Below are 27,147 nucleotides of genomic sequence, written 5' to 3'. Positions count from 1 at the left end.
ATAATAATAATAATAATAATAATATTAAAATCTGAAATATTTAAGATTTCTGTTGAAAGCCCCCAACTATTCCTTTTAGCAAAATGCAGTCTAATATCACTTTTCCAAAACATAATTTAAAATGTATTTGAAATTATTTGGTGGTTTAAAAAAATTACTTTAACATGTCCTATTGTTTACCTGTAGGGGGCGCACGCTCACAAGGTTAAGTGCAATTTAACAATTTAAAAAAACCTAACAAAGAAGGAATACAATATTTCATAATGATACGGTGGTGTCAAAATACACAAACACAAATTTATTACATTTTAATTTGTGATTGATTAGAATCTAAGGGGCGGGGCGGACGGCAGCCAACCTATCTTTCTCCAGTCATTGTCAAGTTAGTGTGAGTGGTCACAGTGATGCCAGGCTCAGCTGATCATGTGTCAGCTTTACCTCGTTTAGCTGCTGCACAGCTCGGTCTGTAGCTGCTGCATACAGACCTGCTGCCGTATGTTGGAGGCTGACATGCGGACGTAGCCCTTGTGAGCAGGTGAAGCCGTTTGGAAGCAGCATTCTGGGCCCTTTATTCAGCCAAAGCATCGATGTTTCACACGGAGCGCTTTAGGAAGCACGCAGAGGAAGATGCGCAAGGACGTGAGGATTTTATTAGTGGGAGAGCGTGAGTTCAAGCTAACACACACACACACACACACACACACACACACACACACACACACACACACACACACACACACACACACACACACACACAGCATCATAATCATCATCCATGTATCAGGAGCTGCATTCAAAGCAACAATCCTACCAAACTTCTTCCAGCTCATCCTCAGTCATTCCCTAATCCTGACCCCTGCAACACCTTGGCTGAACCAGCCTCATCCCTGTAGGCTGCACTGATGCACTTACAGTAGAGAGGAGCAGTGACTCTACTTTGAGCTCCTCCCAGAAAGCGTCACTCCTAAATTGACTTTACAAAGTTAAAAAAAAAACTGGATCAGAACACTGGAGAACCATAGTCCGTTGTTATGGATAAGAAGTATATACATACATTAAAACTTGTTCACATTCCAAACTTCTATTTAATACACTGTTATTTATTTCTCTCTAAATAATAAACATGCACCATAAACACCAGCATCACTACAAATATATGGAAAATGAAATACTGTCTATTTTTAAATTCGTCTCATTTTATACCCATGCACTTTTATATGGATGAACATTTTTAACTTATTATTCTGACAGACTTTTTATGTTGTTTTTATGATAATTGTGTCAGTGTGGCTGGAATCTTTGAAGTGTACTGGAATGTTGTCGGGAGGGGATTGTGGAATTGCGTTGTACTTTGTGCAATGACAATAAAATGATTCTGTTCTATTCTATTCTTATTGTGATGTGGACCAACATTGGAGATAACAATAGTTAGTGATTTGGTAAAAAAACCATGTCTAAATCATTTATTCTTTGGCACCTTTGTCACAATGCTGCACTAACTTGTTGCTGTTGTGTTGAGTAGGTTGATGGCTTCTCCTCTCCTTCATATTTAAAGTTATAGAGGAGGATTTTCCCGAAGTTTAGAAAAGAAAGGCCCTCTCCACTTTGCGCAACACTTTAGGTTGTGGCTATCCGTACGGTTGCCGTATCAATATACCGACATTCTATCCCTATGTAGCGCCCCTATTTGGCCAGTATAGGTCACGTGATAGGTCAGTCATTGGTCAGTTTAGGTCGCGTGACTAAGACTAAACCTTACCCTAAACCTAACCTTAACTCTAAAAATTGTTGGGATATAACGTAACCCTAACCCTAAGACGCAACGTACTTGTACTTCTGTAACCGTACCAATAGCACCGGGGGTTGTTCGTACGGCAATCGTGTACAAATAGACACTTTCAACACTCTACATGCTCCCAAGAGAGAACGCCTATTAAACGTGTGCGAGAGAGCGTGCACAAGACCAGTTTTCCTCGTGCACAGCTCTGTTTACAAGTTGGCATTGCTTATACAAGCTTACTTTCCAACAGAAGACTTGCACTTTTCCCACTATGCCAGACTCGCCACAGGTAAGTGAAAAGTGCGCATGTGCAGCAAGCGAAAACTAGCTAGGGACGAGCACGTATGACCAGAATTATTTACATTTTAAAACAATAGTCTTGATGATCCACCCGGAATTTGAAGCGAAAAATAACTTCCTCCACAATGTCTTTAATTATAAAGACAGCTCGAAGAACAGCTCAGATAATATAGTCAGTTTACCAGTTTAGCTTGCCAAATGAATGGTGTTGTTTTGTTGTATTCAGAGCTTGCATCTTATTTTCGGGTATGTTGGACTAGTTTTTCTACATTAGATGATTCATTTATGAACAGCCTTAACTCTCCTTTCAAAATATTTGCTATTCAGATCTTGGAGATCTGCTCCCTGAATAACATATTCTTGACTGATTGTGATGTGATACAAGTGTTTTATCTTCATTACCTCACATTGGATAGTTTGATCTTGAGGTTGTGTTGTTTGGTTTTCTATCAAAATGTTTAATAAGCGAAGATGACGTATTGAATAATCTCTGAATGCAGCTCTTGTCTGCCACGGTCATTATTTATTAAAGGGCAGAAAATCCATGAATTAGAACTGAAACATAGATATTTGATGATTTGTTAGATATCGCCACTCTTGCAGTCACTCTTGGCAAGTTGGCAAGCCTTTGTCATAAGGATTTGCTTAAAATGTGTTCATTGATCATGTCTCCTCTCCCTCCACAGCCAAAGTGGGGAAAACATCTCTCATCATGTCGCTGGTCAGCGAGGAATTCCCAGATGTGGTATGTCAGAAAGTTTAATTTCCTGTACTTACCTGCGTTCAAATGTGCACTTTTTATACAAGTAGCCATGGTAATTTCAACCAAACTATATGACAATGTGCATCAAAGTCTTACGGCCACTAAAGTTAGCTTTAAGGTTTTTAACAAGAATTATTCTGCAAAGAAAAAAGCAGAACTATTGAAAAGGAAAAAAAAACTGCTACTTTAAATATTTCTTTAAACTCGGATAGGTAACAAAGTTTTCTTACTCTGCAACCTAACTTTCTTACGCTGTGAACTTTTTCAGAGTTTACATTGATGTGCATCATTCTTTCACTCCACACACAGTGGTGGGAAGCTACTATTGTAGCCACAGGTGCCCTGGGGCAGACTGACAAAAGTGAAGCTGCCATAGTGCGCCATCTGTCTCTCTGACCAACACTCACTCACACACCACATTCATACTAGGCAATGTGGGTAAAGTGCCTTGGCTAGAGGGGTTGTGGTTAGGACGATGACCGTTCCCACTGAGCTATACTTCCAAGTTTCCCAAGATGCATTGCGAACCTACAATGACAAAAACCTGTTGATTCGCCACATTTGAAAGTTTTGAAAGCATTTTAATATGTGCTATCAAAATGTGGTAATTTGATCCATAAAACTCGTGGAAACACATTTCATGCCGACATTTCCCCTTCATTGTGCTTCGACCTTTGGTCGAACTATGAAAAAGGAACGTTTGCAAAGGTTGCAGGTGGCCTATAATGATGTAATGATATAATGTGTGTGCTTCTCAGGAGACCGAGATGGTCCAGTGCGAGTGAGATGTTTGTCACTGCTGGAATAAACACGCTGCAAGCCACACTGTGGATGCTTGAGTACAGTTTTATATGCCGTTTGACTAAGTCAGTGAATACAGTAATTGGGTCTCTGGTTGATGTGCCATTCGCTATCAGTTGAGGATGTGGAGGCACTGGTATAGCTGTCTTTTTAAAGTGACTGTAATTGTTATTTCTTGTATTTTTGTTGGCCTTTGTTATATCATGTCCCCCTGTCTCTTTGGACCTCGAGTCCATAATAAAGTTGAATTGAATTGACAAAACTTGTGATTGACTTCAAAATAAGAGCCTTATTTACAAAAGCGTTAAAAAACTAATGGACGACAGGAAGAGATGCTTTTGTTTTGAAAGGGGAATGTTTGAATTTTAGCTTGAAGTCGGTCCCAGAACGATTTGACAATCCGCTCGCAATGCATCGTGAGGCGGTTAAGTACGAGTGGTGTGCCCACCGTGCACTCTTTTAAAAATGTCCCGATATAGTATACATATGGCTGTTTTTTGCATAGTCACTCTTTTCATACTATCTAATGTGAACGCACTACATACTAATTTTGACGTCAGACTTATTATGAGTAGTATGTTAGTATACCATTTCAAACACAGCCTAAGGAGTGTTTTTGTCGCTTGGAGAAAATATGGTATACCCTGGGTGGTTGTGTTTTGGTTTAATATATGATCTTTCTAACCCGTGACTCAATTACAGCTACTTTTACAAATTAATATAACTTGCCTGATAGTCACTTATTGACTAAATAACAAGTCTTTGGAAAGACAGCTAAATCTCCATATAAAAAAATAGACATATATATGTCGTACTTTAAAAAAAAAAAAAAAAAAGAAAAAGTTTTTCTACTTCACGTATTTATTAATCTGTATCCTGCAAGGCTTGGGAAGAGTTGATAGGGCCACCAGTTGATGTATTCTCCAGTTGTCAGCCCTAATGGGATGATATAATAAAAATGAATTGTGATCCTTACAGTCCAATCCCAGCTCATGTTCCCTGTTAGTTGCATGCATAATTTATCATTAAAAATTGCTTCGTGCCAAGCTGTAGCTATGGTAATGCACCGACATTTGATCTGCTCTGTGTGTTTTGAAATCCACTGTGGCATTTTATGAGTTCACTTTTTGCACTGGCTCCAGGTTCCTTACCGAGCCGAGGAGATCACCATACCTGCTGATGTCACTCCTGAGAGAGTTCCCACACACATCGTGGATTATTCAGGTACACTCAAAAACATGCCTGTTTCTGTTTTTACCTCTTTTTTTTTTATTATGCTTTTGGTTTTACTTGGATTTGCTCTCCATCGTCCTGCAGAGGCCGAGCAGACGGATGAACAGTTGTTCCAAGAGATTTCTAAGGTCAGTAAAAGCTGTGTCACTCTGTGAATGTTGATATCCTATCCAGTTCATGTCCTAATGGGCGTTCATGTTTGTTCTCATAGGCTAATGTGATCTGCATTGTCTACTCTGTCAACAACCAAAAGTCCATTGAGAAGGTGAGGCTTTGTTTAATGTGACAGCAGATGAAAATTTGACTTGATAGGAAATGTTATTTGTAAACAATAAACTTTTTCTTTTTAACTTTTTTTGTTTGATCTGCCATTTTCCGACAGGTGACCAGTCATTGGATCCCTCTCATTACTGAGAATACAGATAAAGACAGTAGGTGTGTACATTTGATCCATGCTCTCTCAATGTTCTACGTGATGATGTGTAGGAACATGTTGAGTTTACTTACAGACTGTGGGAACAGTTGTGAAAATGTTGCACATTTTCAAAAATTCCCTTGAACCCTTTTGCACATGACTTATTTTTGCATGTAATGATTATTGTTCACATTTTATCTGCTGTGTTCTGTCCAACTATTGATTTGCTTTCTCTTCTTTTAACATCTGTATATAACGTATAGTAATGGCCTTATTAGGAATAAAAAGTCTTAAATAATTAAGATAAGAGACCAAGCTGGAAAAAACATTGTGAATTCATACCCAAGAAAAAAAAGGTTCTAGCTCTTTTTTTTTTTTTTTTTTTTTTGGGGGACTGGGAATTATTTATTTCATTCTGTCAGCCATTGTAAAGAAACAAAGGTTAAGTTGTCTTTACATATTTTTTAAGTCCTCTATTCGTTGTGCTCAAATTATCTTAATAAGAAGCATTCTTTGTATTTGTAGATGGAAAAGTGTTTTCTGTGAAAATCAATGTTTTCCTTAATTGTGAAACTCTACAAAGATACTTTTGTTGGAGAAGGACAACAGTAATTCCCATTAAAAGAGGGCTATGCTGGAGGATCTGATTATTACTGTAACTTTACTTTTGTGGGAATGTGTGTGTGGTTCCTGTCTTCAGGGTTCCGCTGATCCTCGTGGGGAATAAGTCTGACCTGGTGGAGCACAGCAGCATGGAGACCATCCTGCCCATTATGAACCAATACAGTGAGATTGAGACTTGTGTCGAGGTAAATGAGTTATCACTTAAGTATATTCTTACACCGGTATTCAAATGTTTGCTTTTTCCCCATTGACTAGTAACCATATGGAGTTCATTTTGTCAGCTAATAATTTTTAGTCTTAGTCTTTATCAAAAACTAGACTAACAGAGGGACAGCAGATGGAACGTAGCCATTGGCTACAATCTGGCATATTTACATTTTTTTTAATGTTCATGAATATGTATTGTCCCTACTTAAATAAAGAAATTAAAAAATAATAATAAAATAAAATAAATGTAAACAGTCGCACAACAGAAAAAAAGACTTTTTTTTTCCTTGACTTCATTTTGCGTCATCCCTAGCAAATAAAAATAGAATGAATGTAATATGTGAAATGAACATTTTGCATCTTTAAACACTTTAAACGGTTTGCTTGTTACTTTCTGGAATGTCTTTACAATAATGTAAAAACGTATGTAATAAATTAACAACTAAATGTTGACTAAAATAAAAAAAATAAAATCTGATAATCAAAGTAGGTCAGACCAAGTATATTAGATTATCATCTTAAAACTAAAATAAAAATTACTGACTGTCATGGTAACAATGAAGTAAAAACACTTCATTGCACTATTTACGGAACTCCACATCCCACAATGCAATGCACAAAACTTTTCCAGCAATATTAATAAGAGAGTGTTTACAGTGGAGATCAAAACAACTTTTCTAGCAGCTGTTCCAAGTCCCTTTTACGTCTTTTTTTTCCAAGCCAATGATCTTTGATTTAATGATCTATGATTCTTACTCTGTTTTTATCAAATTTTTTTAAGACATAGATTGTTTCCAGAAGCTTTAAAATAACACATGGTCAATGTTAAAGGAGTATTTTGGTAAATTTGTTTCAGTCGGACACGAGGAGTGTTTACCAGACTGGTTAATCGGACCAGACGAGCTGAGACGGGTCCTTGGTTAATACCCTGTCTGTCGACTGTTTGCCAAAGCTCTAATGCCTACGTGCAGCCTACATGCTGCAGACAAACCTAACCCTTTGCTGTTTTGATCAAGTCAGTGCCGCTGTGCACTGATGTGAATCAGCAACATGACAGCTGGAGAGCACTGACTGAATGGGGACACGATTGTGTGGTTTCCTTTCTTTTTGTTGATTGCAGTGTTCAGCAAAGAACCTGAAAAACATCTCTGAGCTCTTTTACTACGCACAGAAGGCAGTTCTCCACCCTACAGGTCCACTCTACTGCCCAGAGAAAAAAGATGTAAGAGTAAAAAGAAAAAAACCAACACATCAGTGTAAACCTTGTCTTTCATGGTCTAATTTGTCCTCTTGATTTCCAGATGAAGCCAGTCTGTGCAAAGGCTCTCACTCGAATATTCAAAGTGTCCGATCTTGACAACGATGGCATTCTTAATGATAATGAGCTCAACTTCTTCCAGGTATATGTCAGCAGTTTTAGCTTCCTCTGACTTTTGTAAATTAACATTTGATCACATTAACCACGGTCTCCTCACCTGGTTTTGCAGAAAGTAACTGTTTGTTTGTGCTGGTAGCGGACCTGCTTCAACGCCCCGCTGGAGCCTCAGGCATTAGAGGACGTGAAGAATGTTGTGAGAAGGAATTTGATTGACGGAGTGTGTGACAATGGCCTTACTTTGAAAGGTATGAGCAGAGGGATGCATCGTTTGCAATAAACACTGTTGCATGTCTTTGGCTTTTTGATTGGATGTTGTTGATTTCCAGGCTTCCTGTTCCTCCACACACTGTTCATTCAGCGCGGACGCCATGAAACCACATGGACAGTGCTGAGGAGGTTCGGCTATGACGATGATCTGGAGTTAAACCAAGACTATCTCTTCCCTCTGTGAGTCTCTCTCAGGCATCTTAGCTGGTTTCTGTGTGTAGCAGTGTTCTGTTGACAACAAAGTAATGTTAGGGTTAGTTTTAGTGTTATGTCTTATTTAAGTATCTAAATTCATTATAATTTCTGTGACTATAATCAAAATAGTACCTGAATCAGGGTTGGGGTCAATTACATTTTTCAGTTCTATTTACGTTTTCAGTCATCCTTGTTCAATTGTGACTACATGGACCACCATTTTTCCCAATTACAATTGAGTTATAATTAATTTTCATCCTCAGAAAGTCAATTACACTTGCAACGATTAAAGTTCAATACAATTAATCACAATTACTGAGCCTAAAATAAATAAACTAATAAAAGTTAACCTTCCTCTTGTGTTAGCTTTCTGTTAGCATTTTTTATAAGTACGGGTCCTAAATCAGCTGTAAAACACACTAAAAACAAATATCTACCATCTAATTGCTTTCCTATCTTTTTCCTAATCAATGAAAATAGAGGTTTTAAAATTTTCGTGTGGACGCCTGAGCCTTTTTTGTGTCAGTATATCCCTTGATTTAAAATTCTTTTAAATCGTAAAATATGGGAAAGCTTGATATGGAACATATTTTGATAATTGTAAACTACATATATGTAGAAGAGTAACATGGATCCCCAGTTTTGTGTTAAAATGTAATTGACTGGTTTTTTTAATACTTTTTATCAACAACTTGTAATTGACAGTTTTTATAGAGTTTTCATGGCAATTACAAAGTCAATGATCTAAACATAATTATGATTACGGCAGCAACATATTTTTTAAAGTACAACTATAATTATGGTATAATTGTAATTCATTATCAATTACGCGATTACAATTATAATTGACCCCAACCCTGACTTAAATCCATTGGGTATTTAGTCGACTATGATTATTACTTCTGATGACTTATTTCAACTGGTATTTATATGGCTTCATGTTCCACATAGTTAGTCATTTTAGTCTTTAACAGCATTTTTTGTTGAGTTTAGATTTTCTTGTCGAGTTTTAGGCAAAGAGAGAAATAGCACCAAAGTGCTAATCGTACATTATCAGGTTAAAAAGTCCTTCCCAACTTTCCAGTTCTTGAAGTGGATTGTTTTCTGATTGTATAATTTTGATTTCATCTTTCACCAGGTTAAAGGTTCCTCCAAACTGCACCACTGAGCTCAACCACAATGCCTCTCTCTTCCTCCAGAGCATCTTTGACAAACATGACAAGGTACAATCTGACACCATGGGTTGTGTATTTACTGGAGCCTCAATCCTGAACAGAATACATTATGCTCGAAGCTACTTAGTACTGCAGAAATACACTGCCTTAAAGCCAAGCCTGGCCACTCATCAAACTGAGACTTAATTTGTTGTCACTGAGGAGGGATGGGATAAAAGAATTAGCTTCAGGTTTAAAGGGAAGTCAAAGAGTGAAAGGCACTGTTTTAGAGATTAGCCTCCATTTGTTCACTCCACTGTTAGAAATAGAATGCACAAAGCTAAGTCTTCTAAATCAAGCAGCTATTCTAAAAAGTCCTTGAACCACTTTCGTAACCTACTGTAGACTTCTCTCCATTCAAACTTTGTGTTTGTCAGGATCGGGACAGTGCCCTGTCACCTGTGGAGCTCGGTTACCTGTTTGAGGTGTTTCCCTACACGCCTTGGGGTCCAGATGTCTATAACACAGTTTGCACAAATGACCAGGGCTGGATCACCTACCAGGGCTATCTCTCCCAATGGACGTAAGTAAGGGCTGAAATAATGAGATGAAATATACAGTCATGACTTGTCATATTTGTAATCTGCATCTTCTTCTTGCTTCCGCCTCAGGCTTACCACTTATCTGGATGTTCATCGATGTCTTGAGTATTTAGGCTACCTCGGTTACTCAATCATTGCTGAGCAAGAGTCGCAAGCTGCAGGAATTATAGGTGAACTTTTGCTGTTCTTTTTCAGATAAGAAGGAACAAAAATTCTGTTTTGTTATGGCAACGATGATTTAAGCGGCATGGTTTTGTGGAAAGTTCTTCCTGTTTACTTTAGTTAACTGCCTCTTTGAGTCATGTGTTGTGCCCGTCCCTGCTGCACACTAATCCTCTGGTTGCCCCCCCCCCCGTGCAGTGACCAGAGATAAGAAGATTGATTTGCAGAAGAAGCAGACCCAGCGCAGCGTCTTTCGCTGTAATGTCTTCGGGGACATTAGCAGTGGCAAAAGCGGCTTCCTGCAAGCCTTCCTGGGTAAAAATCTCACGGTAAGCAGGAGTACACAAAGATTATGCACAACACTTCTCATACATTGTTCTCACCACTGCAGGATGGGATGGGTGTGATGATACAGAGCTTAGTTCCAGGTGCAGATGGATGCTGAGGTTTAGGGAAAGCTTTTAACTTTCCAGATGATATTGGCTACAATGGTGAGCAGAAAATAAATGAAGATGACATGAGACTTGGGACTGTGCTGTGGGATACTCGTGTGTTAGATCTGTGTTTTAATAAAAGGAAGAAGTTGAGTTGGAGTATGTAATGAACTTCAAGTGGGTAATTTGTGGTTTAATGAAGGATCAATTATTGCTTTTTGTTTCATTTACCCTTTCACATTTCTACACAGCATACATTTACTAATGTGTTTTAAGGTTTTTTAGTACAACATACAGTACGTGACTCATCTTTGCACATAGTTCGTGAGGACTGTAACATATTTTTGTCACATTAGATATAAAAAAAATCTCGACTGCTTTAAGTTTGAAGTTATAGTTTAGCGATCAGTTTATATCTTCATGATTCTTCTGATTTCTGATTTCTTCTTAGCGCCAAAAAACAATTAAAGAGGAACACAGATCGTACTACGCCATCAGCACAACCTTTGTTTATGGCCAGGAGAAGTTCCTGCTCGTGAGTATTAAAGCTATACTTAAGGAAAACATGTATTAACTTGCCAGCCATTTTCAGAATGTCTACCCCCCTCAGTGCCAACCATTGTAGAACATTTTGACTGATTTTTAAAGACCCACAGAATATTTTGTACTATGACGATCTGAAATCTGAGAACAGATTCTGAAAGATTGAAGTTTCTAGCTTGTTTTGTTCTTCCATAATCAGCAGTTGAATAGAGGCAAGTTTCACACAAATAGCCAGTTTCTGAGCAAAAAGCGACTTTGAAGCAATTTTTGTTTTTTGCTTTATTGAAAACTACAACTTCTGAACATTGGTTTCCTTTAAAAATTTTTAAAAGAAAACAACACTGAGACATGGCTTTTGATGACAAAATTATTATTATTTTGCAATCTGGCTCACAGTTGAATGTTTTGCTTACTGTATTTTGTATCTGCTCCCCCCCATCAATCAGACAGATGTAACTTCCTCTTCCTCCTGACACACAGAGATGACCCATTTAGCCCAGTTAGTTGATGGTTTTATCTCAAAATCACAACATTATCAATAATCCACTCAGGTCCACACACTGTGAGCTGCTGAATACTTCACAATATCACTTCATAGCGCCATAATCTCCCTTGTCTCTGCTTCTCCCTCCTTAGCTAATGGTGGCATCAGTGGCTAATTTCTCATCCAAAGGTGCACTGCTGCCACCTTTAGGGCTTAGTTGGTCACTACATCAACAGAGAAGCCTTATATTCACAGGAGAAATCCGTCACAGTGTATCCTAGCAACTTCTGTAAAAAAATGCAATTGACATAATATATATTACATCAATGCATATATTGACGTATATATTACGTCAATGGCACCTAGCGTTTGGATTTGAAATGAAGTAATATTACGTCAATGGCACTGAGTGAGTTAAAAAAAGTGAGCATGAAGCAACAACCTGAGGTACTCCCCTGATCACCAGACCAATAAAGTTATGTCTACCCCTGCATAGATTAGTTGTTCAGTGGAGCTGACTTTGTAATTTGGACTGAGTGTAGTCATCATAACCAACGTGACATAAAATAATCTCCACCTTAATTAATTACACAACACATTGTTCCAGTTTTACAGTGTTGCTTTATTAATACCAAAGACTGGGAGGAAGCTCAGCTAAAGGCTTACTGCACTGTTTTAATGGTGGTGGCTTCAAAAGTTTTGATAAGCTCCTAAACATAAGGCCTATAGATATGTGCAGGCCTGTACAGAGTCGAGCACAGCAGTGTTAGCCTCTACAGTTTATAGATGGAAACAGGAAAGTTTTTTTTCACCTGTGTATGTACGATTGCCTACCTCTGTCTCCAGCTTCATGAAGTATTCCCCGACTTTGACTACCTGACTGATGCTGATCTTCTCTGTGACATTGTTTGCCTGGTCTATGATGGCAACAATCCATACTCATTTGAATACTGCGCCAATGTGTTCAAGGTGACATTTTTTTACAATAAAGGCAAATTACTTGCTCTGAGTCTCTCCTCACCAGATGTTTCTTCTTTGTGTAGCAGTACTTCATGGACAGCAAGACACCATGTATGATGATAGCAGCAAAGTCGGACCTGCCGGAGGTCAAGCAGATTTATGGCTGCAGTCCTTTGGAGTTCTGTCGGAGGCACAAGATGCCACCTCCACAGTCTTTCACTTGTAACACCGCAGCAGCGCCCAGCAGAGAGATCTACGCTAAGCTAACTACAATGGCCATGCACCCGTACGTATGCTCACACTCTAATCTGAATACTGCAGATAGACAAGGAAACATTCATGTTTTGGACTTTGGGAGTGAGAACATGCAAACTACTCGCTTTCAATGTTTGTTTTGTTGGTTTACTTATCAGCGGTGATGGAGCTCAATGAAGTTGAAGCTCCAGTGTTGATATGTTGAGACGCAGAATGTAACAAAGCTTCCTGTGGGCGTTTTCCTCCTAACCCTTGTCAGTGTCACTGCACATGAACTTCATTTCAGATGGATTAAGATGCTTCGCTACCCTTTTCCACATGCTGCTTTCAGGCTGAGGTTTGAATGTTCAGTACTGTGGATACATGGATTTCCTGCTGAGCTAGAGCATCAATCTCTGCTGGTGGTTCAGCCTCCTGCAATCACTGAGGCTGAACTCACTATCAGGGATTCTGCAGAGATTTTTAATTCCAGTTTTAAACTTTTACTTTTTGCACAGCAATACTGAAGTCCTTTAAATGTTGCTTCCTTTATGTCACGTGTCACAGTGTATGAAGATGCACTTCTGCAGTTCTAACAAATGTATTTGTTTTTCTTTTTGTGTTACTGGTGCAGGTTGGTACATGCTTTGCAGGGAGTTGTGTGTGTGTGTGTTTTATTACATTTTGTGTATCTCTCTTCTCAGTCACGCCCGGCTGCGTTGCATGTGCACGTGTAACCGGTGCACTTTCTGCTTGTGTCAGAACTTCCTCAACTCTGAGCTGCTGCAGACGGTCAGGGCCAAAGTCTACGCTGTTGTGCGAAGAAGGTCTCTAAAAAAAACATTAACCTAACATCCATCATCTCCCTTCATCATTCTTTCCTTTTCATTGTCCCATCAGTCAACAGGCAATGTGAAGTGGCAGATATTACATATCTAAATAATGCATGCATTTCTTTTGGTTTGTCTTGATTTTCTTTTCCTTCTTTTTGTTTTCACTGTTTTTCATCGTCTTTCCTTCCACAGTTTCCTCTGGTTTGTCTTTTTCTACACACTTTCTTCCTCATTTTTTGAGCCACTTATGTGTTCTTTGTTCTATTTCATATTTGGTCAACATGCCACCGTATGGGTCACTCTCTCAGAGGGCGAGTTGAATCAGGGGATAGCAAAGCAAATTAATACCTCCACCCCTGAGGGTGAGCTCAAGTCTACAAATACAGGTCCATTATCCCTGCTCACTCTTCTTCTCCTCCTGGAGAGCGTGAGTATTGGTTTCATTTGAGGCGTAATTCCATGAAGTTGAGATGTGTGTTGTCTGCTTTTTTCCAGCAGATGCTGCTCTTTGATCGCAGTTTGGAAGAGTAAGCAGATTGTTTGGTGTTGGGTTGCGGAGAGCCTCTTTTCCCGAGAGAGAAAATTCTAGCCCTTGTTGGCTACCTTGTTTGTGGCTCTAAAAGGAGCCTCTGGAACTGGCAGGTCGGACGTTACCTGGACTTGTATGATGATAATGGTAATGATCTGTGCGATCCCCAGTTGGAAGATGCCTCTATTTGGGAGAGACCTCCTCGCAGGCTTCAGAGCCTGAGCCATTGATCCCTCTGATAGGGCTGTGATTGCCAGAGCAGCAGAGTGGGCATAAGTTAATGCTGAAAGATTAACCTTAATTTGCATCCATAATGAGATTTTCACTACTGCCATAACCTAACCTCAGATGCTGGAGGTTCTATTTCATAATATGAGTGAGACATCTCACTCACACATTACTCATAAAAACGGGGTTATATACATAACCTAAAGTTTTTTCTTCCTTCTCCATCATTTGAGTGATATTTATACTGTGTGTTCGCCAATCAGAATTGCCGAGAACCATCTTCCTGTGCTGCTGGCCAATCAGATATGGTGACAGGACACACGCTTGTATGCACTGCAGTGAGTCTCTGAGTGCGCTAACAGCTACACTAGGGCCCAATAACAGAATCAACCAATGAAAACGGAATCTACTGTTGAATGCGGAAATGGACAGAATCGGGTTGAAATGCTGTCACCGTGAGGCAAAGGACGTTTTTTTATGCTGAAATATCCTTCCCACTCTCATCCTGGACGCTTCAAACACCACCTAAACTTCTTGTACACTGTCTAAAACTGGCAAAAATCTACGCAAATCATCACTGACTCATGTTGCGCGCCGTATAAACAGCAGCAGCCTTAATCAGTTTCACCTGCTCAAAGCGTTTGAACATCTCATCAGAGCTACAGAAGATCTGTGATAAAAGTTGTTTGCTGTTGTGGACGAGACCATCGATGCTCCTATTGTAGAGTCTTAAACATCGTAAATGAATGATAACTTCTAATACTAATATTCTGGCCCCTAGTGGTGAAATAACTGATGCATCCTTGTGTCCATTTCTTTTCGTTTAATCATTATGGTCTGGAATGATGTCATCAGGATCATTTAAATTAGGTTCATTTATATTAAGTTGATCAAAATTTAATCAATAAACCTGCTCAGATTCAGTAAACCATAGATCCCTGAGGGGGAATTGCTGTTCTCATACATCTTTATATGACATAATTGAAAATGAGCATTCAGAATAATCCATGTCACTACAACTTATATCTTCCTTTCAATTGTTTCTTACTTTATTTTTGACATACATTTTTGTTTAATCACGGTTTTTTTTATTTATTAGTATTTTGTTTCCTCACAGCAGTTAAAAACTAATATTTTCTGAAAAAAATAATCAATATTTCTAAAAAAAGTAAAACGCACATGCGTTTAAATGTATAAAAAAAAGATTAAAAATTGCGAATCGAATCACAATCGCAATATCTGTTAGAAAAATTGCAATTAGGGTTATTGTCAAAATCGTGCAGCCCTAGCATTCGTAGACGTCCAGTCTCTGCCTCCAGTCTTTGACAGGGGCTCCAGGCGATGCAGGCCAGAGGGGTTCCTGGTCCTGCCTGATTTTATGCCTGTCCTAATAGGAGGCTCCGAGTTCTACAGCCTTCCCGAGGACTCAGCTCGTCAACATTGCAGGGGCTGAAACCAATTGGGTGGCCCTCCGAGTGGTGCCCTCTTTTTCCATGTTGGCAGGAGCTGTGGCAAGGGCTGGCAGGGATACCACTCACCCCAACAGGCGCTGCAGGGCAACCGATAATCAGGGAAAACCCTCCAGAGCCTTGGCAGCCGTGCTGGCATGTACTAATTCCCTGTTTCTGATTTACCTGGATGGCATTCGAAATTGGCTTCAACTGCTCAAACTCGTGAGGTGTCTGAGATGCTATGCATGGCAGACACGCTATTGCGGGGTACCAGTGCTCAAGCTAAGGTTCTTGGCAGCAGCGGTCCAGGTGCGATGCTACATCTGGTGGGTTACTTCCTGCCAATTTGGTAGCTTCCTGGGTGAGACAGCCTTTCTTTTTAAAGCTGTCAGGCAGAGCTGGTGAACAAAATGGAACCGCTCATCTTAGGGGCACCAGGCCTCAACCAGCTGGCAACCAGCCCAGTCGCTGACAGGTGTCAGCCTCCGGCTTCTTCACTTCACTTTTTACACCTTGCTCGCTGGCGCCAGTGTACCTGGTGCCGTTGGGTACTGGATACACAGGAGTCAGGATACAGACCCTTTTGGAGAAGGGAGCAATAACACCCGTCCCCGACATTTTGGCGCAGTCCACTGCTAGGAGCTGTAAATTGTGTTGGCCTCATGGTGGCAGCATCCTAGGTGCTGCCACTGGGGTTGCTCCACATGAGGCTGCTGCAACGTTGGCTTGAACTTGTCAAGGTGAGCCCTCACATCAATGGCAGGCGTCTTCCATGTGCTTCCTGCGATTGTGTGCTGTATTTCCTTCCAGTGATTTGAGGTCAATTTGGATGAAGCACTGACAAAATCAACCTTACAGGGTTATGTGGCGACCATGTCTGACAGTCAATCTCCTGTCAATAAAAAGAGACTGAGCAGAATGCGCCCACATGGATGGAGATGTTAATTTACTACGCTGTTTCTTGAATCAGCTCTCCCTCAGAAAGTGTGACCAATATGGTGGCATGTTGGTCTTCATTCATAGAACCACGGTTACATCTGTATCCTTTCGTTTGGAAACTTTGGGGTCATTTCATTGTCTCTTTTAGCAGAACTGTCCTTATGGGGTTTCTTTTGCATGAATGTTGGTCAATCATGGTCTTACTGTCTCACGTCAAGCTGTTGTTCTACTTTTAACTACTTGCTGTTAAAAATATCTTTAAAGGGGACATATCATGCTAAATCCACTTTTTTAGCCCTTAAATGCATTTTGTTGTATATTTAGATTGTTTAGAAGCACAGAAAAATTCAAATTAATCTCTTCAGGTGCTCTGTTGATATCTTTATATTCTGTTTTGGTCATATTTTTCAATCTGTTTCGATTTTTCGATTCTCTATAATACAATATAAATAACTCACTAAAACAAAGACTACATGAAGTCAATGCTTTAAATGCCCTACGCTAAAGAGAAAAGGCGTTCAATAGAGAAATATAAACAGGCAGAGTAGAAGCCTCCATGATGTGAAGTGGCAGTACGTTCCACAACTGCAAAAGCACGATCACCTCTGAGCTTTCTTATAGTATCTGTCATCCTCAGAGAAAGTTGATAAGCTGATCTGAGAGCTCCAGCAGGGACATAGGGGTGAAAAAGGTCCTCATACTTGCATACTTAAATTTTGTATTTGAATGGTAAATGTCATTTTTACAAGATCCAATCCTTCAGTGTCATAGCTATATATGAGTAACAAATCTAAACGTTTGGAAAGAGTGTCTCGTACCTCTGTTATTTAGAAGCTGTCCTGCAGTCTGCTTCTCACACACAAGATGGTGTCGCTAAGTCACACCTCCCCATGGGCAATGAGGCGTCTACGTATATGATGTCTACAGTTGATTAAGAAAGCAAGGCCTGTTAATCTATCAGTTATTTATATCGGCGGAATGACCAATGCCCTTAATCTACTGATCAATAATATCTTGCATCACTACATATAAAACTCTTGCAAGCTTCAATATTTTGTATTTAAACATCCTGAGAGAGGTTAATCCATTTCATTGTGAGTCATGCATAATCTCATGCTACAGCTGAGAAAGAAACTTTCTCTATCTTTATTGCTGTACTTACATTGTTGTCAACAGAGCAATTTAACTCATTTTTGGGTTTTAAAATTTTAAAGTGGCTTGTTTTGTTTTTTTAAAAAAGCACCACCACTAGCTAATTTCTTTTTAGAAACAACAGCCATCTCTACCTCTCAACCACAGGAATTTGTCCATATTCATATCAACAATAACTGAAAAAAAGGTTGATTGATACTTTTGTCCTTTATCAGCAGTTCCATCTTTTCCAGTGGTCAGTATTTGGATTGTTGTGACGCTGCTTCTCTTTGTTTGAACAGACACGTCAGCCAAGCAGACATGAAGACCTCCACCTTTTGGCTTCGAGCGAGTGCCGGGGCTGCAGTGTTTGCCCTGCTGGGCTTTGCTTTGTACCGTGTAATGCTTAAAACGCGATGATCCCCCCACTCTTCATTGTCACCTTTGGTTTCCATGACACGTTTTGGAGCTTTTTTGAACTTGGGCTGGTCTATCAAGAATAAAAAAAAAAAAAAAAAACATCAACTGAAAGATTTCAATATTTTATTGTTTTAAAAAGCAATATTTTAGGAGGAGAAGACTGGCTGCTAAAAGGTGTGCATTTGGCCTTTTACTGAGGTTCACTTTTTTGGGGGTGGGAGATTTAATTTTTTACTAAATTGCCAACTTTTTTTTTTTTATATGTCTGCTTGTATTGACAAAGCTAAATAGTATATTTATAGAAAAACTCTTAAATGTGCTGCTGGTTGGTTGTTTAGGTACCATTTTTAGATATCTTTGGTTGCCTGCTAACGATAACTTTGTTACGCACAGCATAATAGGATGTATGATGTGTTTGTGTGTGTATAAGGTGCATAATAGAATATATCATATAAGTGATTGTGAATACAAAACATTTGTTTTATTATATTTGTCTTTGGCCTGTGTTTTAATTCACTATACACAGAGCTGCTTAAAAAGCCACAGCCTAATTATAAAGTTGCATAAATGTTAGATTTTAAGATTCACCTTCACAGAAAAAAAAAATCACAGAAACAGAAGTTTAAGCATTGGACACTTAGGGTGTGATATTTGGTCTTCCTACAAGATTATCTTCACCTTTGATATGAGTGGGGTTATTGATATTTATAATGTGTGTTTTTGGGATTTATTGTTTTTTATTTCATTTTATTTTGGCATGCTTTTGAATTTCAGTGTAAACAAATGTACTTGTAAAGGGAAAACTGCTCACCTTCATCTTTGTGATGCTCACTTATGAAAACTATTCAGCCTCTAGTCTCCTAAGATACAGTATTCATTTGCGATTTTCTTTATTTTTTTTTATTTTTTTCGAAACTGTTAAGCTGCCATATTGTAGTGTGTGCTGCGAGAGAAAGTAGGAATCAAGAGAACATGCAAATTTAATACATCCTATGACTTTTTTAAAAAAAATTATTTGCCAAACAACTTTACAGAAAGTCTTTTTATTTTAATTTTTTTAATTTTTTTATTTATTCAGTTTATTTCCGACATGGTTACATTCACTTTTTTTTTTTTTTACATTTTTTTTTCTTTTTTGTACATGCCGAAAAAGGAGACGAGAGAAGCAGTTTGCTTATCCGGGTCCCGTCCCCTGTTTTACCATCGCAAATTTACATGGGTTTACATGTCTCTTTTTGTTTTCAGGAGTAGCTGTAGGTAAATCCCAGTTTGTCTGATGGACTTGAAATATATATATATATATATATATATATAAAAAAAAAAAAAAAAAAAAAAAGTGTATTACCTCACCAGAGGGCAGTGTTGCCTTGTGGAAACCTATGCACTGTCATTGTCAGACTATTACTATATAAGTAATCTGATTAGATCACTCCACACAACTAGTGTGAACGAGCTCTTAGCATCTTCTATAAAAAGCCTCCTGCTTTCCAGATGGACGTGTTTATGAAAATGGCTTATTTGGAAACCCTTCAAAAACTGAACCTTGTAGATTTGAGTCATTAAAGGACTTGAATGGAGAATTGCCAAGATTGGCAGCAGCAACAAAAGAATAAGGCAGTAATGATAACATCAACAAGTACAGCAATTTATATAATAGAGACAAAACCTAATAAGATGTAAACAATGTAAACTATGCACAAGATCTCTACAAACATTAATTTAGCTTCAGTTTAGTTCTCAAAGCATTCAATACTATATCTTTATGTTTCCTATTCTCCTGCAACAAATTCCACCATGATTTATGTTTTCTCACTGAGGAGGCTAGAGAACATATGCAACTTTTACGCTACTGCACAATTAGTTTGGACATTTAGACATCGCCGGCTGATTGTGAGCGTGTCTGAAACTTGTGCTCATAAAATGCAATAGGCCTACATTCTTTCATCACAGGTGTTGCTGCTTTTTAATCAGTGTAAAAAAGTATTTGAATTAAAAATTAAAAAATACCTTTCGATCCTGATGAGCCACTCTTTTTAGTTTCCCAAACTCTATCTGGCAACCTTTCAAAGTGCTTTTTTGGACTTCAGGAATGTGTGGATTTCTCCTCCTTCAGCTGTCTCATAATTCTTAAGCAGAGGTCAGGGGTCAGATGCCTTTGGATGGAAGTTGATGACACAGGTAGCGGTAAATGTGGGCATGCCTGTGGAACTGTAGAGCACATTTTTAATTATATCTACATTTTAGTTTTTCTTTTAGGGTGTTTTTGGCCTGCATGGCTCCCTGTCAAGGGTTCACACTCATTAAGCTCTGCCACTCTGACCATGAAATAAGTGGGTGAAAGGATGAATGAATAAGCGTTTTGATAAGTAAATATAAAATTGAAACGCTGTCTTTAAAACTATGAAAAACATTCTGATTTTTTTTACAAATGTCCTGACTCTATTAGGGAAAATAGCTTTATTTTTCTTCTGATACCGAGTCAAATATGATGTTTTCTTGCTTATTTATCTGGTGACCAACGCTGACGTTTGACTAGTTGTGATCAGTTGACTATGTAAGTTGTGGTTCAGTGTAAGAGAATCATGGAGGGAAAATCAGGCTTATGTGCACACAACAGTTTACATAGTCGGCTTGAAAATTAGATCACTGTAAAACACTGGTTCCCAATCAGGGGTACGTGTACCCTTAGGTGTACTTCAACACGTCTCGGGGTACACAGAAACATTTGATAATTTCATTTTAACATTATCGGACACATTTTTACATGCAAACTTTTCCTCATCCATTGAAAATAAATCAACTTTTCAAAGTCCATCAAAAGGTGAAGTTCAAAATCTAAATTGGCCAAAACATCAGAAATAGATAAATCAAAGGCCAGACACATTGAACACATTAAAAAAGGCCTGCTGACACAAATAAATAACATAACATGAACTAAGGGATACACTAACATGATACGATAAATAGGATAAGAGGAAGTGCAAACACTAAGTTATTGGGTTTATTGTGTTAAAGTCCCCTCTAGGATGTAAGGGGCCACAAATATGAAGGTTGGCATTGATTAATGGGAGTTTAAAAGGGTTTCTTAATCAAAATTAAGACTTGCAACAAAACTCAAATGAAGGAAACAAAAAGGGACTGCAGACAAAACTAGGGGAGGACGCTACATGGGCCACCCTGCATAGGGCCGTCAAACCTCAGTCAACCACCAAACTATGGTATATACAAAAATGACAAAATGTCTAAAATCTATTTTAAAATAACCATAAAAACTGGATTACCAGCTATCTCCAACCCAAACTAAAACTACAAACTAACAGCAACACCGCGTGAGACAATATCTGAAGTTCACGAGACTAGACGATATACAACCTTATGAACTCACGATAACGATACAGCACGATATTCATGGAAAGGGAAAAAGATGAAACAAAAAAAAGCTGTTTGAAAAATAACCATGTTTTTATTTGAATAACTCTGGCCATACTTGAATTGAAACCTTTAGACATTGACTAGATCTCAATACCTCACCCATATGGTGATCACCATCATATCTTCTGATGTTTTATTATTGCGATATCTTGTTGAACTATGCACGATATATCATCCCATCCTTCTTCATGACACGTTTGCTGCTCAATATTTGCGCCTTTGCTTTCCTCATCCTCCGTATCCACGTCCCCCATCCTCTCTACCTGATTGCTGATTTGAGTCAGGTTTTCATCTGACAGCAGCTGAGGGCACAGCCATAACAATCGATCCTTCACATTTTGCGAGTTTCCACAAATAATTTTCAGGATATAAATGTGCATTCTTGTTAAGTCTGGTATAATTGTGACAATTGTCTAACTTTAATGATACATGTTATTGACAATAAATGAATAAACTATTGAAGGATTTCTCAGTTGAATTATTTCCCGTTGACATGTGGCCCTGAGGTTCATCTGCACTCACACTCACACCCTGACTGTTAATTTATACATGAGTAAAGTTCCCACACACAGCGGCTGCTTTTCTCACTGATCAACTTCCCTTCCTTTTATTCACACTCTGCTCTGCTTCTATCGCCTTTAGATCTTCTCCTGTTTTTACAGCTCTTGGTACTTGGCAGCAAATGCAAACCCCAATTTGACTAGTTATGTCGTTATGTCGACAATTCTGTAATGCAGCGAAATATGGATTCAACACATTCATATGAACTGTTACTTTGTGTGAACGTCATGTTATCATTTAGGCAGTAAAAGTGTTATTTTCCATCTTCGTATCATCTTTTTCATTGGTGTTAATTGGTGTTGTGAACACTTCACTTTTGTTCCTGCAGGTGTTACTTGCAAATTGGTTTTGTCATACAAAAGTGTAAAGTGTGCTTAGGTTATGGCTTTGTGGTGGGAAAAAATAATCTTTAGCAACTCAAGATGATAACTGTAGTGTATGATTAGTTGACCCCCCCCCTTTGAAAAAGTTCAGATTGCTGACCATTTTAAATCAAGGCAATACCAATAGAAAATGAGTACCCAACTCCAAACACTGTAACCATGGCAACGCCGCAACATTCTTACAAGCACCCAAGATCAATTTTCTGAGAAAATGTACATTATGTATTTAAGATAGGTGTTTTTTTTTTTTTGATGCTTCACACAGGATTCAGATTAACATTATTAGAAACACTCACCAAAACAATTCCAAAGCATCTGTATTTGATAGTAATAATAAATGATTCATTCTTCAGAAATGGTTTATTTAATTACAAAAGTTGATTTGCACAGACACAGTCGTTTCTTGCTATACGCTGACAATGTAGCTGTATAGGACCCAAGCCCCACCCCCCAACCTAAGATATTACATGTATTATTAGTTTGCTTCCATTATTTGTGCTTTGCAGAAAATTTGGAGAGACAAAAATCACACACCACAGTCACATAAACAGGACTACATGTTTCTTACAATCATTTTATGGTCCATGGTGGCTTAGTGGTTAGCCACACAACAAGAAGGTCCATGGGTTCAAGCCCTGGGGTGGACATTTGGGTCCTTTGTGTGCGGAGTTTGCATGTTCTCTCCGTGCTGCGTGGGTACTCCAGCTTCCTCCCACAATCCAAAAACATGACTTAGAATGATTGGAGTCTCTAAATTACCCGTAGGAGTGAATGTGTGTGAGTGTTTGTTTGTCTGTGTGTTGCCCTGCGAAGGACTGGCGCCCAGTCCAGGGTGTACCACTGCCTAGCGCCCATTGAAAGCTGGAGATAGGCACCAGCAGTCCTCTGCCACCCTGAGGGAAGGAGCAAGCGAGTCAGAAAATGGATGGATACGTTTGAAGTTACAGCTGTGATGTGTTTGTTGAACAAAATATAAGACGTTTTCTGGACAGACCATCAGTTTGCACACACTCAGCCCTAAAGCCAATAACACTTCCCAGTTCCTTCTTTGGACTGTGAATCAGAGGTGCAGACGCCTCACTGTGATGAAATCATTCGGTTTCCATCTAACCTAACTATTAGCTGTGTTTGATGTCTCTTCTGGTAATTGGTGGGTGCTTGTCTGAGCCGGGACTTCATCATTTAGAATAGACGACTGATGGACCAGTTCACACAGAAACCATGAAGCAGGAATGTTGATCTAAGATCACACGTTCAAACCACAGATTGTGTCTATGGTTCTTGTCTGGCCAGAGTTTCATGATGCATTACCTTTTTTTTAGATTGAGTTTAAACATTGGTAACATCAGTACACCAATACACCAAACTTGCCATATTCTAACCTATTTTCATCACTTTTTCATACCATATTTTTGCTCCTTTTAATGCATTTTTGCTACATTACTCCCATATCTGCCACTTCTCCATGAAATTTCAATGTCTTTTCTGCACGTTTTTTGGCACTTATAAACTCTTTCCACCTAATGTCACATATGTTGACCCATTATTGTCACTTTTACCCTCTTTTCACCATATTTCATGCTTAAATTTGCCAATTTAACCACATTCACAATTTGTCTTGGACTTTGAACCATTTTTTTTTTTTAACCACTTTTTCTGTCTGTTTTTGGCCACTCTAATGTGCAACTTTTAACACATTTTCACCTTTTCCACCATATTTGGTCACTTTATTTCTGATTAAAACATGGTTTTACATCATTAGGAAGACTATATACTATGGCACAAATAATAATAAACTTCCCGGATAACAGTGGATATTATTCAGATAAATAAATAAATGTGGTTATCACAGATTCATAAGAATAATGGACCTTCATTTTTGGTGACTTTATGGATGGGCTACAAAAAGCTCTCCCTGTGTATTTCTTATAGATGGCCCTGTCCCCAGATGACTTTTCTGGAATGTTCATGTCTGTGGTCAGTCAGCCACCTTCAGGTACAGTGCAGGGTGCACCTTTATTTTAGTGTCGCTGACTGAAAATGTAGAGAACCACTGGGTCACATGACTCATATTAGCAGAAAACCCTGGAATAAGTTCTCTACCTTCTGGGGCTCACTGATCCCCCCCCCTCTTCTTTCTATGGGAGGGGATCACTGCACTGACAGACCAGAGTCGCAGTGGTTCTTGGACGTGGACCATCCATCTCTCACTGTTAAGGATCGCAGGATTGTGGCTCTACCATCCAGACTGAAAACACACGTGTCAGGTGTCGTGACGCACCACCTGGACCTCGCGCACGCCTCAACCCCCACCCGCACCCCCACCCATTTTTTGTTTTCTGAATCCATCCACGCTGTTCGGATTGAATTTCTCGTCTTTACAGAGCAGCTTCTGTCCGTCACTGTGTGTCTGTGACTGTCTGTGTCTGTCCTGCTGTTGGATGATGTCATTACTCTCTCTCTCTGGCGCATCTCTCTGAATCCATCGCCACAAACTTGGATCACCGCCTTTTAGTGACAGTTTGAGCTCCTCTCCAGCTTTGCAAACACAATGCGATGAAGGATGGCGTAGAAGACTTTTCCAAGCCACAACTTTACCTCAGCACATGAACTTTTTCTTTTTTCTGGAAAACAGTTCTGATTGAAGTTGAACTACACGCACACACCTTTAATGTGTCGTCCTAGAATAGAGATGGGCTCGTAAACTATAGTGCACCATGTTGGATCACGCGTAGAGATCCAACCCTCGGCTCTCCGCCGGTGCATGGACAGAAACAGCCCGAGGATGACGGGCGGAACCCGGGAGGCTCCGGTGAATATTTCCCCTGCGGTGGCGGCCAACGCGGAGGGTGAGGAGATAGAAGTCCTGGAGAGCACTGACGTCCTTCCTGTGTCTCCTGAGGATGTGAGTAAACATATCACATATTGGCATACTAGGGCTGGGCGATTTTACCTATTAATATATACATTTAAATAAAAAATCTCCGATTTTTCTAAAGAAAAATTCGATTTTCGATTTTTTTCCCCCAATGTACTTAAACATGACTGCAGACATCAGATATATTGTCAAAAGTGCAACTTTATTGCTGTGATTGTCCTCAATAGTTAAAATTTATAGAACAATCCCAAAATAAACAGTAAATGAGGCTCTATCATTGAACAATTTCAAGCTTTAACCCGGGTTTAAGCAAAAGTGTAACAGCTACTTCACAGTAGCTTAAATGTTCTGATTAAGAAATCAGAAAACTACATATTTTACAACATATAACATTACAATTAAAAAAAAATAATAATTTTGTTTGCATCTCAGCATCGTGCGAATATTAAAAAATGGAACATGCCTGTGGCACACATATAGCCTACTCAAAGGGTAAACAAATGTAAACAAAGAGGGGGTTGGCTCACATCGCACTACGGTAACCCACACGGACGGAACACGAAAAAATCCGAATATATTTTTATTTTTTATAAAAAATATTTTTATCTACAAATTCGATAATTTTTTTCCCCCCCAGCCCTATGGCATACAATTTTAACATGTGGAGCATCATAGTTTTTGATAAAGAAAGAGGTAAAAGATAATTACATTCTCATATCATCCTGTTTTCTTTTTTTTTTTTCAATGTTAAATCAATTTTATTGACAAATTACAACTTTGCAAATCATTAAAACAACATAAAGGAAACAAAGTCAGGGAAAACATTACTAGTAAGAATAAAACAAATACAGGCATCACACAGTATGTCACTTGGTACAGTTAGGAAACAGTTATTTTTTCAAAAACTTGAAAGTATTCATATTAGAATTGAACTCAATTAAGAAAATATCAACATTTTTAATATGATTTTGACAATTTGGATTTCTGAATATGGAATTTTGATATTTTTGAAAGTTATTTATTTATTTTTTTCAAAGATGAAAAATAACATCTTTTTGCGTTATTATGATCATGTTTTTGGTTTTGTTGTAAACAAAATCCTTAACCGTATTCCAGAAAAGTAATGTATATGGGTAGTGGCAAAACAAATGTAAAATTGTTTCAGCTTCATGAAAAACAAAAAGGGAATTTATCACTCTTATCAGTGTATTTGGAAATGAATATGTTACAGGGATAAATGTTATGTAACATTTTGAAATGTACTTCTCTGATTTTATTATATATACTGTACAACATTGAAAGGGGCATAACCAAGCTTTTTTCCACTTTATATTTTCAAAATGTGAGTTCCAACTCATTTATCCTTAGACTTTTTGGAATCACTAATCAAATGTCAGCAGTTTGCAGAACGACGACTAAATAAGTATTTAAAATGTACACGTGAAGCCCTAAACCCCAATATTTATTATCTTATGCACGGAAACTCCCAAATGAATATTTCTGTCACTCAAATCTTAATTATCTTTCAGAAAACTCACACAATTCTTCCTGCACAGATAGATGGAGCTTAATGGATCAATATTTAAATCTACCAAGTTTATCAAGCGATGCAAAGATAAATGTATCAGATGAGTGGTTCACATCTCATGACAAATTTAAGGTTGAGACCAGAGCTGGCCGATATGGACTAAAACTCATATCTCGATATTTTTTCTCAAAATGGCGATATACAATATAAATCTTGATAATTCAAATTCAAACGAAGTCTGACCAGAAAGACAGTTATGGGTTAAATAATTTGCTGATACAAAATGCAACACTTGCAC

The 27,147-nt window shown here is 38.5% G+C and overlaps 2 protein-coding genes across 5 annotated transcripts in view; both read left to right on the top strand.

Moving 5' to 3' along the window:
• The first annotated feature begins 388 nt into the window (after window positions 1-388).
• Window positions 389-19,081, top strand: rhot1b (ras homolog family member T1). Of its 3 annotated transcripts, none has more exons than XM_028451657.1 (20): window positions 389-664; window positions 2,767-2,825; window positions 4,787-4,868; window positions 4,962-5,005; window positions 5,089-5,142; window positions 5,260-5,312; window positions 5,993-6,101; window positions 7,244-7,345; window positions 7,425-7,523; window positions 7,638-7,746; window positions 7,828-7,948; window positions 9,102-9,186; window positions 9,555-9,700; window positions 9,789-9,889; window positions 10,080-10,210; window positions 10,767-10,850; window positions 12,189-12,311; window positions 12,386-12,588; window positions 13,299-13,363; window positions 17,950-19,081. In XM_028451657.1, the coding sequence occupies exons 1-20, from the start codon at window positions 628-630 to the stop codon at window positions 17,970-17,972; spliced, it is 1,830 nt and encodes a 609-aa protein (XP_028307458.1). In that variant the 5' UTR covers window positions 389-627; the 3' UTR covers window positions 17,973-19,081. The 3 variants fall into 3 exon arrangements, with proteins under 3 accessions (XP_028307458.1, XP_028307440.1, XP_028307450.1); XM_028451639.1 differs by having other exon boundaries at window positions 13,241-13,363; window positions 17,950-18,166; XM_028451649.1 differs by lacking the exon at window positions 13,299-13,363 and having other exon boundaries at window positions 17,950-18,166.
• Window positions 19,082-24,633: 5,552 nt separating this feature from the next.
• Window positions 24,634-27,147, top strand: part of rhbdl3 (rhomboid, veinlet-like 3 (Drosophila)) — a 52,958-nt gene continuing 50,444 nt past the window's right edge. For both annotated transcript variants that reach the window (XM_028458238.1, XM_028458228.1), the window contains exon 1: window positions 24,634-25,348. In XM_028458238.1, the coding sequence (XP_028314039.1) occupies window positions 25,208-25,348 (141 nt within the window). In that variant the 5' untranslated portion in view covers window positions 24,634-25,207. The remainder of the gene's footprint in view (window positions 25,349-27,147) is intronic.

Source organism: Gouania willdenowi, chromosome 1, assembly GCF_900634775.1.
Source record: "Gouania willdenowi chromosome 1, fGouWil2.1, whole genome shotgun sequence".
Lineage (NCBI taxonomy): Eukaryota > Metazoa > Chordata > Actinopteri > Blenniiformes > Gobiesocidae > Gouania > Gouania willdenowi.
Note: the sequence above shows the minus strand (reverse complement) of the source record. Positions and strands in the feature narration are given on the sequence as shown.

Bases quoted from the DNA above. Each gene is read 5' to 3' on its own strand.
- rhot1b (XM_028451639.1), top strand. From the start codon at position 628: ATGCGCAAGGACGTGAGGATTTTATTAGTGGGAGAGC. The intron at 6,102-7,243 runs GTAAATGAGTTA...TGTTGATTGCAG, and splicing joins AGATTGAGACTTGTGTCGAG to TGTTCAGCAAAGAACCTGAA. The intron at 9,701-9,788 runs GTAAGTAAGGGC...CTTCCGCCTCAG, and splicing joins GGCTATCTCTCCCAATGGAC to GCTTACCACTTATCTGGATG.